Source organism: Dendronephthya gigantea, unplaced genomic scaffold, assembly GCF_004324835.1.
Source record: "Dendronephthya gigantea isolate DGI-Jeju-01 unplaced genomic scaffold, DenGig_1.0 000076F, whole genome shotgun sequence".
Classification (NCBI taxonomy): Eukaryota; Metazoa; Cnidaria; class Anthozoa; order Malacalcyonacea; family Nephtheidae; genus Dendronephthya; species Dendronephthya gigantea.
In genome coordinates this window covers 93,904-113,816 of record NW_021163086.1, presented here as the reverse complement: position 1 = coordinate 113,816, position 19,913 = coordinate 93,904, and the positions used below count along the sequence as shown (strand labels likewise).

The 19,913-nt window shown below is 35.6% G+C and overlaps 2 protein-coding genes across 3 annotated transcripts; both read right to left on the bottom strand.

Annotated features, from left to right (window-relative positions):
• Positions 1 to 26: 26 nt before the first annotated feature.
• LOC114531958 (dimethylaniline monooxygenase [N-oxide-forming] 3-like) lies at positions 27 to 7,378 on the bottom strand. Its single transcript, XM_028553554.1, has 5 exons — positions 7,235 to 7,378; positions 5,933 to 6,117; positions 4,130 to 4,294; positions 3,035 to 3,794; positions 27 to 453 (listed from the first exon to the last, which is right to left on the bottom strand). The coding sequence occupies exons 2-5, from the start codon at positions 6,096 to 6,098 to the stop codon at positions 177 to 179; spliced, it is 1,368 nt and encodes a 455-aa protein (XP_028409355.1). The 5' UTR covers positions 6,099 to 6,117; positions 7,235 to 7,378; the 3' UTR covers positions 27 to 176.
• A 4,035-nt stretch (positions 7,379 to 11,413) lies between these two features.
• Positions 11,414 to 19,901, bottom strand: LOC114531972 (receptor-type tyrosine-protein phosphatase F-like). Of its 2 annotated transcripts, none has more exons than XM_028553565.1 (13): positions 19,675 to 19,901; positions 19,032 to 19,331; positions 18,287 to 18,586; positions 17,424 to 17,692; positions 16,840 to 16,972; positions 16,432 to 16,716; positions 15,967 to 16,257; positions 15,426 to 15,704; positions 15,226 to 15,298; positions 14,492 to 14,747; positions 13,815 to 13,872; positions 12,473 to 12,733; positions 11,414 to 11,770 (listed from the first exon to the last, which is right to left on the bottom strand). In XM_028553565.1, exons 1-13 carry the CDS (start codon positions 19,766 to 19,768, stop codon positions 11,529 to 11,531), a joined length of 2,841 nt encoding a protein of 946 aa, XP_028409366.1. In that variant the 5' UTR covers positions 19,769 to 19,901; the 3' UTR covers positions 11,414 to 11,528. The 2 variants fall into 2 exon arrangements, with proteins under 2 accessions (XP_028409366.1, XP_028409367.1); XM_028553566.1 differs by having other exon boundaries at positions 19,757 to 19,901.
• Positions 19,902 to 19,913: the final 12 nt, after the last annotated feature.

The following is a 19,913-nucleotide window of genomic DNA, read 5'->3' as shown; positions in this document are numbered from 1 at the left end:
TCAAGTATTGTAATTGAACAAAATTACTCGCAGCGAGCTTGCGAGATTTTTTTTGCGAGTGAGTGAAAACCTTAAAGTTCAATTAAATTTCGCTATGTAAATAAATTTTAAATTATTAATCGTTCTATAGACTATACTGTATATGATTGAATCCTAAAGTTCGGCCTTTTTCTTAACTATTTTTGCATGCCCCCTCCATGCAGAAAGCACTCCATTGAATCATCCATCGCTTTCATGAATGGTGTGTGATGAACTGGTGCCGTCGTGCCAGTATACTTGCTCGTAAAAGAATGATCACGGTAAGTCAGGATATCCTCGTGCTTATGATCTTCCCAAACGTGGAACATATAACTAACGTTTAGATCATAACCGTAGTCGGCATCTTTGCCAATATCGGCAATAACGTCAGCTTGAAAATCTATTTCATCGTGACAATCTTTCAAGGATTCATTTCTGAAACGAGGAAGTAAAAACATGTCGATTGGGAGTAAAATTGGGAGTATACTCGATTCTCTAATAAAAATAATTATACTCGATTTGATATCTAATAAAAATATTACATTCAGCGTTATTAATCTATTCATGCATGGTAATCAGTTTCTGAATGGTTTTCAAGTTTACATAAATCTTACGACGACCACTTATCTCTCACGTGGATAGAATTCTATAGGTATATAGGCATATGCCCCACTGGGTGTCCCAAAAATGATTCAAAATATCTTCTTATCGCGAGAAAAGGTATCGCAATAAAGCCACTTCCATTAGATAGAGGAAAGGCTAAGGCTATGTGCATGTGCACATCAGCGAGCGTTTTCAGAATCGTTTGTATCTAGTTTATCGTATTGACGCTTTATATTAGCTTCAACTTCTTTTGTAAATTGACGATATTTGGAACTGTCTCGGCATGAAAACGAAAATAAAAATGCTCGAAAACGTTACCGCGTGTGCACATTGTCTAACTTAGATTTTGATATGTTATATTTAGTTATATTTTTGAAGAAAATATTACTTCAAAATCGGCACAATATTTCGTGCTTTATCTTGCAAATATACGCTGTATAAAAATGTTACTTAACTAATAATCAAGCTTTTCTAAACTGAAGCACGCACTATATTAAAACACTGACTAGACATTTAACAAACTGTTGCATGATGCTACTGTATACCGCTACAAATTCTTACGATAATTTATTGAAATATAAGTTAGGATATTGTCCAAATGTTTCTTAAAGTGCTACTGCAACGAAATTTTCGACCCCATTTTTATTAGCCTAAACAAATATTCAGTCTTTTAGAAACAATTTGATGTATATATGACTTTTGTGTGTTAAGTAGAAGTTGACTAATTTTGCCCTCAAACCTCGGTATCAAATGCGAACTTTTATAGCCGCCATGTTTGCTGATGTGACGTCATAACGAGTACCGATGTTTCGAAGCTTATGGTAATATATATAGCTTGTGTGTTGTCCGCTTCGAATTTTCGAGCTTGACGCGGAGAACCAAATCATTTTATTTTGAAATGGAAATTAATTCTGTTAACTAACATATATTCAAGGAATGCGTGATAAAGGGTCTAAAAATATACGCCGATTTGTTAGAAAATTCAAATTAGTCTTAGCCCGTCTGACAGGGATATAATGTAGTAATATATGCGATATATAAGCATGTATATGTTGTGCCGCATAGTCTTTTATGCCACAAAGTCCTACGAAAAACTGCTTAGCCTTTCAGTAAAAGAAGACGAATGCAATGATATGATGTCCTTGTTACTGATAATATTGGTGTATGCTATGCGATATATTCGCGCAAATCATAAACAGTAATATGATACTGCACTATTGTAAATGCCACATTGCCACTGTTTTGCAATAGCGCGTATCGAAATATATCAAACTGAAACACACACTAACACAGGTCCGTTTATCTACATAAATACTCAAGAAACACCATCCTTGCTGATTTAAATTGAACTTCAATGTCTTAAGAAACGACACTCGCCGTGCACATTAAGACACCAAGGCCAACATCACTATAATTCATCATGAATGCATGTGCGCGCAAAGTATCTCCGCATTGATGATAAAATCAGCCTTTGCCTATATATCTGTTAACTTTCAACTTGTGCTACGATCAGTTCAGACATCAAATGTATGCACTGAATCTTCTTTCAATACTCTTTTATTTAAGGGATCTTGCTAAACAAGAGTCATATACGAATCTTTGAAATCGACTTTATAGCCGCGCAAAGAACCGCACCATGAAACAGAAAGTCGGAACAAAATTCAATATTTTCTTCGACTTTGGCGATCCATCTTTTCGTTAGGAACATATGTATAGATATTTAATAATTTTGATGAATACTGGCTTAGTAGGGACTGTAAGAAACGCAGTTTCTTCGTCGACGAAGCTACTTAACACTAGTATTTTTACGCCATGCTAAGAATCGGTACTCTTTTCTACGTCACAAACCACAATATGGCGGAGCAAAAGTTCGCAAAGGAAGTGGCAAAAATCGCGACTTTGGAGAGCTATAAAAATCTTTTGAGAAAGCCAATTTTGATTCTGTTTTCAGAAATGAAATCAGGAAAGTGAGCACTTTAAATTGAGCCAATAAAAAAAGGGTCGAAAATTTCGTTGCAGTAGCACTTTAAATACAAGCAATGCTTCTCTCATTATTTAGACGCATCTATAAAGAGACTATTACACTTAAAAACTAACATCTCCGTGTTTTTTAGGTAAAATATTTTGTAGGGTACCAAAATCTTCCAATTGTAAGGTACCAATAACCTTCTCTCTATATCTAATGAAATTTATTTCCGTGTTATGGCTTCACTGAATCACTGGTAAAACGTTATTATCAATCAAACCGGAGTACTTTTTTTAGGACACCCGATATTATTATACACGAAAACGGTCAAAAATTTGAATTAACGATTACATGTATGCATGTAGGAGGAAAGAACTGTTAAAGCCGTATAATCTTTCTGTGTAAATACAACCTAGTCATTAGACAATTCTATATATCAATACAAACCTGCTCATCCATTTCTTAACATCCTCCTCCATGGAAGCTTGACTTGGAAGTGAAATTTCACCCATGATGTACTTAACACACCATTTTGCTTGGACATCAAACAACGTGTAAGTATAGTACTGATCTTGCGCTGCGATATACATAAGTTTCTTGTTACCTCCTTTAATCCACAGCGTATTTTTATACAGACCATCGGGGTACAAAATATTACTAGTTTTGAGCCGTAGACTGTCGTCCTTGAGAAACGGGTAAGAATAAAGGTAACCGGTGCACAAGATAATCGCATCCACTTCGGCAGTGCTTCCATCTTTAAAGTGAACCGTTTTCCCATCTACTTTGAGCAATAGGGGACGCTCAGAGATGTTAGCTGGCCACTTGAAGCCCATAGGCCGAGTACGGTACGTGCAAATGATATTACCAGCCCCGTACTTTGCCAGTTGCAGGGCGATATCTTCCGCGGAGTAGCTTGCGCCAATCAGTAGCAAACGCTGGCCTTGGAATTCTCTAGCATCACGGAAATTATGAGCGTGCATAACTCGTCCGGGGAACTTGTTTAGCCCGGGGAAATCAGGTAGGTGTGGCACGGAGTAGTGCCCAGTAGAAATTATGACGTAATCGAAGGTTTCAGCGGGAAGAAAACGATCGTTTGCCAGGTCTTTAACCTGCACGATAAAATTATCGGCCGAAGCACTGTATTGGACGTCGTGTACTTTGTGATTTACGTTGATCCATGAACGAACATCAGCTTTCGACCAACGACCTGCGTAAACAAAAATTAAATCTATGAACTAGACTGGGGCGGCACTCATGAAACTGGCGCGTGTAGCCAATTTAGCCGTGCCGAGTCAAAAATGTGCGTGTAGTGTAAACAGCGCCATAGTGTGCTGCCGTCACATCACAGGATCATATAGGCAATGCAGTACTTTGGTTATATTAAATTTGACTATTTTATACGCATCGAAGCAAACGTTTATACTGCTAGCAAGAACTTCTGTAGTTCGCTACACAAATGTATCGTCTTTCAACATCTTATCGTTTAGACGTTGTAACCCCCCCTTGAATAAAATTAACAACTTGACAGGTGTAAATTTTTACCTTTAAGGTAGTCATAAAGTACTTCCCTAGGTGGAAAGGAGGCAATTGGTTTACCAAAATGTTCATCAAATGTGTAGTCAGGAAACTCCAAAGCTTCTTTCGGACCGTTAGACCATAAGTTTCGATACATGCTGTTGTGAACGACTTCGCCGAATTCATCAGTTCCTGAATAAAATATAGAGAAAAACACATGGGAGGAATTCGCGTCCCTTCATCTTCGTGTCGAGGATAATAGTTTTTCAAAAATTTCGCAGTTGGCGCCAATTAACGATGTCTAGATGGCCTCATGGCCATGGCTAACCATAATCTCATGACTGGTAGTTTATTTTTCTCTCAAAAACAAGGATATTAGGAAAATTGAATTTAACCTACCCTATTTTATTTTACATTTGAACATGATCTACGTGATATGCAAGCTGTATTCAGTGCGCTTTTTCTCTATTTTCTCTATATAAGACGACACTGGAAGCGCGAGTGCATAAGGCCTGATTCCAAGGGCGCTGTTTTTTCGGCGAGATGAAACTGTGACCGCTCAAATACCTTACTTCTACTACACAACTCAAAAGACGCGGGCGAAATATTTCGCATTTAGCTGAAAAATTTCGCCTCTGTAAAAATCAGGCTTTTAAGAAACATAGGTGACCACCTTAATTCAATGAATGCAAATCAGTGAACTGTAATAAATAACTGGAACGCTACCTTATGAATGTTTTCGTGAAGCCAAAATATGCGGGACTCTACCTCAGAGACGCTATACGTCCCGCAAATTTTTGGCTTCATTCGCGGGTGACTCGCGAGATCATTGCAGATGCAGAGCGAATTTGAAAGAAATTTGGGTTTTGTTTGTTTCATAGTTTTAAATGTTTTATTTATGGCATTATAATGGCATTAATCTTAAATTCAGCAAGGTGAACTATTTTACGAATTACACGACTGGAGTTGCTGATCAGATTGGAAACAAATTTTCTTAAAGTTTATAGCAATGTGAATAAATTTTATAAATTCAATTCCATTAAATGCTTCTACTAACAATTAGCCCTAATTAATGAGAGTTTTATTAAAATAGTACTATATATTTCAAGTTGTGTAGAAGCAATTCAGCAGGGTTTTAAGTGCGAAAATCGTTTATTCCTAAAATAGTTTATTCCTTAAAATTCTGCTGTTTGGGATAGGCCCTATGTGTTTTCAAGATGGCTTTTTGCACTTTTAAATGCAAAAATTAAGTACTGTAAGATGGCTGATATTGCTTTCAATTTGAAAATTTTGAAACCAATTCATCCTGCCTAATAGTAGGTTTACCTTATATACTTACATAGCCCTGTTGAGTCTATGTAACCATATAGGCATGTACATGCAGAATGCAATATATGATAATCACATAAATATATACATACATACATATACATATTCTATGTCTGCCTGATGAGTGAAGATTGTACACGGTAGCAGCACATGAAACACAGTGTAGCAAAATCAAATTTTAAGATTGTAATCTATTTTCTGAGAGTGTTCAATACCATATAGATAAAGCAGATACAGAAGTATTGCTTACTAAAAATCATCTACTGCAGTCTGTTTCAGAGAAAAGTGGACAAAATAACCCATGTTTAATGGTCATGTGATTGATATTTATATATTTGTAAATAGATTGACATGGACAACCTTAATGTTAACGACTGCATATATATTGAACTCAAATCATTGCATTGATCACTTTTTATCAAAGGTCACTCCTAGTTTGACATGAACATCTTTATCAGTGTAAAATTACACTGAGCGCTTCTTTTTTAGAACTTTGCATACCTGTCCTCCAAGTATAGTTCCACAAACCACCAATGTTAGATTGCTTCTCATAACAAACCACCTCTGGGATTTCTGTTCCTTGTTTTTTTAACTTATCAAAATGATACATTGCTGACATGCCACTAGGGCCAGCACCAATAATACACACTCTTTTTTTCACAGGCATTATTCTTGCAAATATTAGGCTATGAAAATAAGAATTCAAAAATTAAATTTGACATGAATTGGTTTGCAGGTAGTGTGCCTAACTTGACAAAGTTTTTAGACTGTATCTGATTTTTCAGTAATTAGAGGCCAAGAATACAATATGCATGGGGACCATATTCATATATTCTGTTATGCCAGGCTGGCATATCAGAAATGTAACAGATAATTGAAAGTGAAATTGTTTTCAAAAGAAATTAGCCAGACAATTAACAAGCATAACATAGAATAGCATGGTCCCTTTTAATTAATGTGCAATTGAACTTTATTATTCATCATTGTCACCTGATGGTCCAGAGCCCCGGGACCCGGGTGTTTGGGCAGCCTGAGAATTTGTCCCACTATGCTAATATTTTGGTGTTCATTGACTGTGAAAACAATAAATTTCTAAAGACATGAAAAATTATGAAACATGAAATTTACATAGCGGGACAAAATCATCAGGCTGGCTACGCCACTGTGTTTGGATAAATAGCTTAATGATGCCAATACCAACATGGTAGCTATTTTATACAAAATTTCATTTTATAAATATTTTTTGAGTAGATAAATAAAATATACCATTAAGAAATCTATATAACGCAATAATGCCAATATATAGTATGATTATAATTCGAGTAAAAACTGATTCAGTTCTCATATCCTGAAAAGTAGAATCCCGTCTAAAAGGAAAATAACGACTGCTGACCTTAACAATAACTGCTTGCTTATTCTTAACCAGCAATGAAGGGTCTGCCGGCTCTGGTAGTCACAGTTTAGGCTATGGAATAATTGCTCTGTTATAGTTGCTCTGTTATAGCTTTTTTATATAAACTGGCAGCCCCGGGCAGTCATTTTGTGTTTAGTAGAACTGCACAATGTCAATGAGTCAATGAATGATGCTAGCGATACATAAAAATCTTTTACGTACGTTTTTGAGACAAGAAGACCAACGTTTAACGAAATAATTGTCAAAAAAGACAAAACAGTCAAAACTAGAATTAGTTTTGGTACATTCACATTGCCATGCTGTTATTGTGCAATAATCAAATTTTATATATTTCGAAACAAATCAACAAATATTCGTATTTTGCATGCATGCTGAGTTACTCGTCATACCTTAAAAGTTAGCTACAATCGCTTTATCTCTTTAAAGCTGAAGAGGCCAATTAATTGAAACACTCGCGTTTCTCCCCAAATCAATCTGAACTCTGAGGTATACGTACGACAGTAGTTGGACTTTATTCATCCGGCGGAACCCGATCTCGGCTGAAATGCAGCGGGGGTGAATGCTGGGAAAATTCCGATGGGGAAATAACTTCCTGGGTGGGTAATTTCCCATCTGATCCGTGGATCCGTGGCAGGATAAGGCAGGAAAGCTATTTTTTTAATTTTTTTTTCAATAAGTGCGCGTAATGTATACCACTTATTAACCGAATTTGAGGTCCGTACTAGAAAAATATCAGACCGAGGTCTTGACAGTACGGACCGAGCGATAGCGAGGTCCGTACATAAAAGACCGAGGTCTGATATTTTTCCAGTACGGACCGAACATATTCGGTTATAAGGGATTTATTATATGGCATACAGTATTTAGTTTATTTATTTATACAATGCGCTGCAGCATTCTTGCTGGCTCTTTCGCCAGCCAGTCGCCAAGCAAGCATTGAAGTGGCTTCCAAAACTTTGTTTTTTACTCGTTAAATAGGAATGATACAGTGATATAAACAAAAATCAAAGATGAATAAATATAATATTCACATGTACCAAATAATGCTCTTCTTCGTCCATTCTCCGTCGATATTTTTCGTGTCAAAAATAAAAGTGCAAGCTTGTTTTTGTTCAAAAATATAAGAGTTGGACCGTTACTACGGCAACGGTCTAATACTGGGGGATTCCAGACCGGCAAAGAACCAATCAGCGCACGCCGTTTTAGTCAAGAGACCGCGTGCCATATAATAATTACATAAATAAAATAATATAAAAATTTTGTTATTTACAAATGTGGGCTAGGAGCCTACCAGAAACCACATACATGTACATAAAATAGTAAGGATGTACATCAGTTTTAGAGCTTTTTCTGAGTATAGTCATATAGTGAACTAATCTTTTTAAAGGAGTATGATGATATAGACAAAGACTAAAGGCTGCTTTCCAGTTACGCGTTTTTCATACGCACGTACACGCACGTAAAAGTCTAAATCCTTATACATGTTACCTTTGAAAAAACGAAGTGAATAAATCAAAGGAACTTAGTTTTCCGCATATTTTAGTATGCACTTGTAGACCTGGATGTTAAATAATAAAAATTTAGAAGCATTTCAAATTTTCCGTGCGTATAAAAGACGTGTAAGTGGAAAGCAGCCCTAAGTGTGAGAAGTGGTTTTTGATAATTTATCATCCTCGTCCCCAGGGCCTAGCTCCGTTGCTCTCCACATGTGGAGTCATACTTGTCATAAGACCTTGGTTTTTTACATTGGTCAGTGAGATAATTCCAAACTTCTATACCTGATTCCTCTATTAGCAAGAGTATGGTTTGCGTAAGATTTTGTAAATGGAAATATCGCTTGACAGTTAACAGTGCTCATAATTCCAGTTTTGGAAGTGTTTGCATAAAGAATATACGCACATAAAAATTGAGATAGTCTAATTGGCGCGCCTCGCGAGTCGCGACAAATAGGCGCGAGTCGCGAAAAAAAAGGTGCGAGTCGCGACAAAGCATGCGCGAGTAGCGACAAAATAGGTGCGACTCGACCAAAAAACGAGCCGACTCCAGACGAAAACGTAAACAAAACACAAATACACGAATAATTATAATGACGCATAATTTTTACGAATAGTTATAATGCAACTTTACCTTATTGTTACAAAATTTTGCGCCATAGAGAAGAACAAAAAAACACAATTAGACTATCTCGTAAAAATTACGTAGTATTTTAGGAGCCTGTAACTTGAAATCAAATCTATAAATCCGGCTTATTTGACCACATACAAATAGCATCATATTATACAAAAGAATGCATTAGGACAGTAACTGCAAATTGTAACTATACATGCAGACTAGTGCGAGCCCAACAGCAACAGTAAGAACCTTTTTCAGGAAAGAATTGCCATGTATGCACCATTTATTTCTACTCTGTAACTACAATTTTAATAAATTGAGAAAAGTTTTCTTACATATTGTAAACAAAATAATACAGGGTAAACATGCATTACCTTTTTCATCCTCTTTTTTGCTTGTAAAGCTAAGAATCGCCAATAACTTCATGCATTGTTGTTTTCATGTTAAAATTTTACTATTTTTGTTCTCGTAGAATATGTATCGAGTTAGGACCCTATAAATTCGAGGGTCATTTTCATATATTTGATACAGTGAGTCAACTAATTTTGCACTTTTTCGAATTTTCCAACATCGTCCTTTAAATTATGATAAAAAACTGCGTGCGTTGTATTTTTTGCTAAACCGAGTGTCGCCATTGCTGTTCTCGAAATATGTGCCTATCAAATTTACTTTAGGCAGGTTTTAGAGCCCCATTTGAAGACAGTTTAAACAAAAAACCATAAACTGTTAACTTATTGCTAATTTACCAACATATTCTTTGCGTTGTTGTAGCTTCAAATCACCAAATAACTGCGTGCGTCGCTTTTTGCTGAGAAGTGTCTCCATTGTTGTTCTCGAAATATGTAACATGAGCCCGCAAAATGTGGTCTTTCACGCGAAAACAATAACACTATTCTCCGAGGGAAATAGTGAGTTTTGTTTTCACAAGAGTCTGAATGGTCGAGGGAAACATTGAGACTCGAGGGAGAACAAAACTCACTATTTCCCCAGGGAGTGTACATTAAGTGCTTTGTTATACAGGGTGAGTCAAAAAAACCTGACACCTTTGAAATTCAAATTAGCTGCAATGTGTCTGTAATCGGCTGTAATGAGACGGAAGTTGCCTAAAATATCTTATGGGTATACGAAGCATATCAAATAAGTGAACTATTATTAAGTAGAACGTAAAGTTTGTTCCCTTTGGGAGTTAAAATGCATTCTAAGCTCTGTAATAAAAAAGAACGTTGAATTACTTCAATTGGTTTAAACACTTTCGCATTAATTAACCACGTCTTGTTGATTGTACACAATGGGAATCATCAAATTCCAGCCATAAGTGCGCGGCTTATTTGAATTTCAAAGGTGTCAGTTTTTTTTTACTCACCCTGTATAGGAACAAAACATACATGTTGCGCAACAATTTCATTTAAAAAAACAACTTTAGGCTTTATATAGCTACGCCTGCTGTGCACGTGAAACATGCTCAATGCACGTGAAATGCGTATAGCCTTTCTAGTTCCTGTGTAGAGAAAGGTTCTTTTTCGCTCTTTCGTTCTTTGACTGAAATGTTTGCAACTTCCTGTTGGGTGTTGGCGAGAAATAGGTTTGGACTCGAGTTCGAGTTAAATTTCGAGTTAGATTTCGAGTTTGAAATTTTGAGTGGCTTTTTCGAATACTTTTTCTTATCTATACGGGATAATATACAATCATAAAATTATTGTGTTAAACGCCACTTCCTTTGCAATGGCTACCTCTTGCAATCGTGTGCAAACTGCGACGTGTCAACGCGCCCATACACAGTCACATATTTATAAATCATGTAATTTGAACGTAAAAATAACAATTTGATGTTTTATGTAATCAAATCGATGAAACATTTGAAAAAAAAGATCAGAATGAGGCAATTTTTTATGCCGCCATTTTATGTACATATAAATGTGTAAATTAGCTTGTAGGTACACCAAGCTAATTTACTTACTTGATGTCGCAATTACAAGAATATTATATACCGCATGGATATTAGAAAAAAATACAGCATTTCTAGTTTTTTTTTCAAACATTTTTGTTTCGCAATTTTTTTTCTTATTCATTATTTATCATTATTTATATGCATAACTATATATTTGTCGTCTTTGCGTATACTAGCTGTTTCCATGGGTAAAGCTAGTGCAAACGATACATTAAAAACACGGACAAGCTAAAGTAATGAAATAATTTAGAATCTTGTTGTTATATTATATACCACACAAGGAACTTTGCCTCGACTAATTTCTGAACATAAAGGCACAGAATACCTATCAAAAGTAGAACTCCTGTACTTTTTTCGTAAGTGTGATTTGTCACGATTCGTCACTTAGCAAGTGCATTTTTTTGAGGTAGTCACCCCCATGCCAATGCTAAAAATGGCATGATTTTAGACATTGGCAGGGGGGTGATTACCTCAAAAAAACGCACTTGCTAAGTGACGAATCATGACGAATCACACTTACGAAAAAATAGTATAGAGTTATTCTTCTGATAGGTATTCTGTGATAAAGGTATATATTAAATCAATTTGGACTAGAAAAGTGTCGCTATGCGAAAAATCCGGTATTACTTCATGTTATTTCCCGAATCACTTTCCAAAGGTGAATAACCACTTGTGCTAGGAAGTTTTAGCGATTCATAAAATGTACTCGGAGATTCTGAGTCAGGCAGTACGCAGATTTGAGGAGTCTGCTCAACAGGAATCTCGGCTGGATGGAATTCGCTACCACTCGAATTAATCAATTCTAAAACTTCATCGGGTCTTTCATATACAGCGTCGTAACAATCTTTCGATGCAACTTTAGAAGCTATAGGGGAGAAATTGTTAAGAAATTGTCAGCATGCAGTCGTAAAACTTTCTAAAAGAGCGCATGACGCATTTAACATTTCTTCATTTTTAAGGTCAAATTCGTTGTCTTGTGTGGGATGATTAGTGTCGATTAGATGATTTATAATGAAAAAGACCCATTGCAGTGTTTAAATGTTTCCTTGCCTTTCCAAAAATATTTGTTAAGGGAGCGGTAAAGACTAAAGGTTTATATGGCAGGCAAAAACAATTAACGGGCAAGAACAATTCAGCTTCTTCGCAATAGATATTACTGATTTTAATCTGAAAAATAAAATTAGTGGCAAAATTAAAATTTGCCGTTCAAATCACTGTTACACCATGTGCATGGAAAAGCTACATAGGGACCTTATAGGGTATTTATATTTATCCACACACAACGCAGGGACGGATGATCTGATTGTAAAATTTTCGGTCTAGAAATGCAAAATATCCCTTTATCAATTTCTTTTATATCACCATGTTTTTTTTTCAGTGCCGATCCATGGTAAGGCAGAAAAAATACTACCACACTAATTTGCCATCACATCGGTAGATTTTTTATTCAATAAGGTTGATATAATAATAGGTCAATAGCTAATGAAGTTGATGTTGCCCATAAGATTGTAATCGTCACTGTTTTTCTTTTGGATATACAAAATATTCAATTTCTCTATAGACTTACCGGGCAAATCCTCTATCCCACTTGATGGAGTCGATGGCTGGAGTCTGAAGCACATTCGTGTATTGTTGTTGTTTTTGTTGTTTTTGTTGTTGTTATTCTTGTTCTTCTGAATTTGTCGATGTCTGTACACGAGTACACCAAGTGAAAGAAGAAGAAATAGACACACGAAAATCACTAGAGGTACTAAAAGATCAATACGAGTATTTTCCTCCGTCGTTTGTTTTGAGTTTTGACTTCGTAGTTTTGACTTCGTACATTCCTCTAGAATAAAATAAAGAATATAACAATTAATGGTCAATTCAGACAATTCAGTTTAGCTACAGCGCAGGTTTACACATTGAATGCGACAGAAATTTGAGAAATATGGTAGGTTGAGCGTGCATTTCCGAAAAAATATAACTAATTGTATTCTCCGTTTCTACCTAAACCCAACTCATATCCTGGACTCAGTTTTTAAAGCAATTCGTAAGCTTAGTAATAGAGTGTACCAAGTTACACATTTTAGGGCGCGCATCGATAATGAAATCTTTTGAGTAATTGTGTAGGTAGTTTTAGAGCTAAAATAAAAAAACAGTTAGCGCAAAGAAATAGGTGAATGGGAATGCAGTTTGACTTAGTCGGCCTAAAATGTAGAATATAAGACAGAATGGTGCAATGTGTAAGTGAACGTTTAAAGCTTGGGATTTAAGCGTTTAAACTTTTCAAATCTAAATTTTAAGTGAGTCAAAGCTCATTAATCCAGTTGTGACAAATTTGAATGAATAATTATCTATTATTAGTATAATAAATTTACTGGATGCTGATTGGTCGAGAGAAGTGAAGTTATATTTCTTTTATTGTACTGCACTACAATAATGTTGCCAAAATAACACTAAACAGCTCTGGAAGAACTAAAAATAGCCAGAAAGTAAAACGAAAATACTGCCAAAAGTAAAAAATAAAGTGTGGCAGAACTGTATGTTTGCAAGAAGCAATTTGAAAAAATAAAAGATCTCGACGAAGCGCTTCATTCATAGTCAAAGCATCACTCGTAGTATTAATCCGCAATTTCACTTGTATGCATAATAAACCTATAGAAACAACCGTTCGCATTGCAACTGCTAAAGGCAATGAATGTGATTATGCTTCAAATACAGCATGTTTCTTAATTTTACTGTTTTCATAACGATCTTTGTCCTTTAGGAATAGGAATGTTGTTTATTTTAAAATGTATACAAATCATCACAACTGGGAATTACATGCTTTCGTTACTGCTAAGTTGAAAACTTTTAATTAGTTATATAGTTTTGAAAGGTACTGTGCGATATTCAGCTGAAGCGAAAGCTTGTATGGTAGTGAATACCTGTAGGTTTTTCCATAGTTTTAACAGCGTAACTCCATTCTGTTGAGTAGTATGACTTCTAGATAAAACGAAAAAAGTTACAATATCATCTTTATGCAATAAGTGATAGGGTCTTTCGCCTGTATTCAAAAAGCTCACGCACACTCACACTCATTGAGTGTGACATATAAATTTTGTTAATGCTGGTCAATGAGAAAGTTTTCTCTGAATAGATGGAAAGATATAAGGTAAATCACTGAAAATCAAGCTCCTATTCGGCTTGAAATACTGCCATTGAAACATTATGAGAAGATTAAGATCTCCCACTCAATGAGTTTGAGTGTGAGTGAGCTTTTAGAATACAGGCATTTGTATCTATCTGTTTCGTACATTCATAGAGGCATTCACATTGTTTTGTACAGCAATGAAAATGGTGGGAAATTTTTGAATTTCGTTATATCATTCCTAAGCGTGACATATGGGAAATACGCGCACCATGGCACCAGGTCCCGGACGTAGTAGCGCATGGGTTCTACGAGTGTCTTAGTTCCCAGTAAAATACCCCTGTCGATAAAAGATATAAGTGAGAATACAGGCGGTGTGGCACTATGGTAAACAAATTTTCCGACTAGTTGAAAGCGAAATTATTCCTTGTTATTCTTTGGTGGAATTTTGCATAATTTACCACAACAACTTACCTTGCTTTCGAAGAATCGCAAGAATACGATATAATTTGAATCGGGATTTAGTGGATTGTTGAAGTATTTTTCTGTTTCAGAATTATGCTCCTTGCCATCACCAATGAGGAATGACAAAGGCAGGACATCACGCTTCAAATAGGCAGTGACATAAGGATCCTTCGTGTCTCTCTGGTAAGATTTTAGATCATTCGTTTTTATAGACTCGCTTGAAATTACACTGCTTGCTGCTCTCTGAATGATGACGATCACTTCCCTAAATTAGAATTGGGATAATTTAGTATCCGGTGCGGTGTAGAGATCACGTGCTATTTTAGTACAGTCCATTTAAATCGTTCATCTTGCTAATGGACGAATCGATAATCGGCTAAAATCTTTAACTGTACATTATAAGTACACGTAGCTACTTTGAGGCCGGGATATTAGTGATCAAATGTCCCGCAAACGGAGGAATTTTTTTAGCGAATTTTGGTGAAATCATTTTGAATAAATTGCTTATTTTCTGCCTTCCACATTCCTGTAGTTGTGGGAATTATGCTAGTAATTCTCCCTACTCAGCAATAATGTCATTAATATCCATTCAACACATGCAAAACGCATGTATACCGGACCCACCATTGTGGTCGAAAATAATTCACATGGGATTATTTTATCTATCAAAGTATGTCATCATTGAATTGAATGGAATCGAATTGAAGTGAATTTTTTAGCCATTAATTAATGAAGTGACTTACTTAATATAATCTGCTGGTTCAGGTATATTTATGCTCAGACTGTAATAGGATGCCGTCAGTGGATTCACCGCTTCTAAATACAACGAAATTGGATTACGTATCTTTCTATTCCGCAATGTTTGCGAGATATGCGCCAGATTCTTTCCTCTGCTGAGTATATTTAATTAATATTAAATATATATGGTATATTTTTAAAATACCTCCATTTGTTATTTTGCTGACTTCCAAACTCTTTTCTCCATAACCAGTTTCTGTGCCAGCTGACACCGTCACGAAATACATTGCAGCAGGCTGAAGGTCAATGATTGTTATCGACAATACCTTCGTACTTTTAAGCTCTGAACATTCTGGAGACGTTTCTTTTGTACGAAAACATATTTGATATCCTATCAACTCATTATTCGGTCCATTTGGGGCTTTCCAAGATACTTCCAATGACGTTTTACCACGGGATTTTACAACAACATCCAATGGAGGTCCTGTTAATGAAATAACGGGAAGAGAAGGTTTCATGCAGAGATCTGCAGAGCAGATCACAATATTTCAGATGTTAATTGCTTATATATTTGCTATTCTTTTCAACATCCACTACGACCTACGACCCATTTTCACTTTCGCCTATGTTCTTTGAAAAAGGAAAACTAGTTTGCATGCCAGATCAATGAACCAAGGAATCGAAATTTACAGATTTTATCAATATTTTTACATTTTTACTGGATAACAGGTATCAAATTCGTTTACCTCCATCTGTAATTTCACTGATTTCCACACTTTTTTTTCCATAACCGACTTTCGTGCCGGCAGAGACAGTCACATAGTACTTTGTGAATGATTCAAGAGTAGTGATAGTATATGAAAATGCTGTAGTCAATGAGCATTCCGGATTTTTATCGTTTTCCATTGTAGAATAGCAAATTTGATAACCTGTGAGTTCACCATTGCGAAAACTTTTTTCAGGAGGTTTCCAGGATACGTTAAGGAAGTCTTTGCCTCGGGAGGTGAAAGCAACTTTCAATGGAGGACCATCGGGCACTGAAAAGAAAATTGCATATTGAAAATTGTACTACATTTCGTAAACGAATAAGTTTCGTATTTTTATTTAAAAGATTATCAAATACATTTGTACATCGACGGAAACATTTTTGGCGATGTAAAAATATTTTCATGTCTACATTCTCCTACCAGATGGAGCTTCTATCTACTTACCGGCTTGCTTTGTTTTAAATCTTTCGAAAGCAATTCCACTTGTCTGGAAGGAACTGTCTTGCGCCTGTATTCCAACAATGTAATCAGTGAACGGCCTCAGTCCTCGTACAATGTAACGAGTTCCATACTGCTCACGAGAGATTCTTTGCATTCGTGTGCCGTTAAGGTAAATGATAAAGTGTGTCAGATAACTGGAGATTCTAGGTCTTGTCACTTTCCATGAAAGTTCAACAGAGAGTGTAGATGTTTTCACGACAATCTTCTCCACAGAAGCTGGTGACTGAACTGTAACACAAATTCATAATTGTTTTATTTAATTTCCGCATATTAGGTTATGTTCATGAAAATTTGTTGTTTTACGCGTTACAATATAATAATTATATCAGTGTCAACGAAAAGCCCCGTTACCATCTCCACATAATTCCACTCTGAGGCAAAAATCCGCGGTCGTCTTGATTATTGGTTCGATGCTCACATATCTCGCATTATAAATATCTATGCTCGTAATAGATGCTTGGTAGCCATTCTGGTTTCCATTTATCTGACAATAGATATAAAACATTTATATAGATAGGCTATACATAGAAGCTGATAAAAAATTTTATCATTTAGAAAACGGGTACGCCTCCAAATTCAGATGCCATGTGCCATTTTCGATATCACAAGTGGAGCCAGTTTGATTATTTTAGTTGGGGAGATATCTAAACTTTAATGATTTACATAATTCATTTCATTTGTTTTTACGATCCAGTTACCATGCATACAGAACATAAATTTATTATACACACTAGCGCTGATATGAGCTATGTGTAATCTGGTTGGCTCTCTACTATATATATAGAAAATTTGGAACCTCTTTTTGCTATTCTAACCATAGTAGAAATTTTGTTATCAACAAGATGTAATTTTTTTAGAAATGTGAGGTGTGTATCAGCAATTTTTTCAGAAATGTGTGTATTAAGCAAGCTTCATGCCGTTGGAAGTACTCGTACCTTGATTCCATGACTAGCATCGATCAAAGTTTTATTATGACTGTATTTTAATGTATATGAACGACCCCACTTGGTTTGATCCTTGTTACCCATAACTACCACCCGTGTTATATGATAATCTTTCTGAAGATCAAGAAGAATATACTTTTCCCCAGATCCCCTAGGACACCAGCCATCTCCGGCAAATCTTATTTCACTGTAATTATCGGAACCAATGCCATTAACATAGCTAGTAATATTTTCTACCAACGAGTTTTGGCACATTTTACCTGGAGAAAAACAAAAAGCTGATAAAAGCTAACAAGCAACACATTATCGTCCATCTTGAATATAGGATTAATTACTCCATTTCAACATTGAAAAATCAATTTAATAATATTTCACCAAGTCATATATGGATTAATCTTCGTGGTCTATGTACTATGTTAAAGCACGGGTATTACAAATAGTTTTAAAAGATACTTTGTAAAAGCCGAGAAAATGCATCAATTTAAGGGCTCATGCATAGATTCATAAACGATATATTTCAGTTTTCATAATAATTTATTTAGAATTTTTTGAAAATTTAGTTGTCTTTCATTCCATATTTGAATTAAGATATAATACTGCAGACCTTTACGATTATTACGTCAGAATTTTCGACTTCATTTTGCCAACCTAGAACTACCTTGAATAAATTGAATTTCAAATTTACTCTCACGAGCTATGTGCAAAGGTGCAACACATCCCTTTCTAAAAAATGCTCCAGGTCGTGGCCTCAACGGAGCCCCTTTTTGTTGTATTTTTTCATTGGACATGACCAAGACATCAATCACTTTCTAATGGTGTGAGCACGGGCGCTTTCCTGTATAGTGTATACTTACATGATGCGTATGGCAAGGCAACATTCGCAGTTGTTGTAGCAGGTTCCAGATGAATACAACAGGTTATCTCATTTGGCTTTTGGCCATGACATAAGAAGTCTCCAGTTGCAATATTTTCTCCAACCCCAACATTTCTGGTGTCGTTTGCACTGTTGTTACTACCTTTAAATCCCAAGTACTGACAAAACGCCTCCTGACTGTGTGCATCCCAGTTTTCATGATCAACTTTCCTCCAACTTGAACCATCCTTTATTTCGATGAATCCCTTGAAGGGTTTTTCTGATAATCTGATATTAGGCCCTAAACATGGTTAAATTATAGATGAATTCATTTTGGTAAAAAACAGTTTCAGTTTAAACCATCAATTCAATAAGCGTGGTCATAAATCGATCACCATATATAGCGTTAGCTATAAGGAGGCAAATAAATACGGTGCTAATTTATTTACCACAGATTTATAGCCAATATTCACCACAGAGTTATAGTCAAGATGCTTACTTACCACAGATTTATAGTCACTTTTTGGTATAAAGAATTAATTGTATAGTTAAAACTGTAAAACTCAATTAATTGCAGAATTTGATCTGATGTATCGTCAGAACCACGATTTATTATAATGATTATAATAAGTTTAAAAAATAATCATATATTGATAATGATTACGACGTCACATGCTTGCCAGATTTATGTATGAGAAAATTTCTGTACGCATGGATCATACTTTTGATAACTCAAGAATACGCACCCTTTAATCCTTTGTAGGTATCTTGACAAAGAAACTTAATGTAAATTTCTTTAGAAGTATCAGGACAATACTCTGACGGAAACAAACTGCCATCAACAGTTAATTCACAAGATCTGTTGCCACCACACAGAGACTTCACCTTACAATTCGTTAGCATGCTGCATTTTCGGTCAATGTTGGCACTGCCATCAAACACGCCATTCTTATCAAAATTCCCATAAACAGCTTTCTTGATGACCATACGTTGTTTCGGAGAACAATAGACATCTTTCATCTTACTGTTGTATGGTGTTACAGACCCTTGAATATAGTATACGATGTTTGGCTCTCATGTGGAAGAAAGATGTTTGGGTAGTTTCCGGGTAAAATTGAATTGAGTAACCTCTGCTCTATAAAGGCGGGCTCTTCATTTTTGAGAGGCTCTGCATGCATATGGTACGAGCTCGTCACGAGCAGTCGAAATTGAGCAGATTTCAAATTGGCACTGCTTAAAATATAGGAAGATAATTTATAAATTAGCAGTTAATATAATCTTTGTTGAATCTATATCAATCACTCAAACTATAAAAAATCTGCTGAATTTTATATACTATATATAATATAATATATAGCTAAATTCTCTGGCCAGTTTCATTGTACTTACCAAAAGTAAACTTTTGTTCTGGGGTATCACAATACGTTTTTCTTTCTACATAAAATGACAGGGAGGATGGCTGGGCACACACCTTATCTTTCATATTGTAAAAGTATAAAGATCCGGCATCGGTTTGCTTTAAACGGTGTTCAAGACTGTTTTGAAATCTCAATGCTGCACTGGCTTTCGCTTTAAACACAGCCAAACGATTCCTATATTCTTTATCTGTGCTCGACACAAATGATATT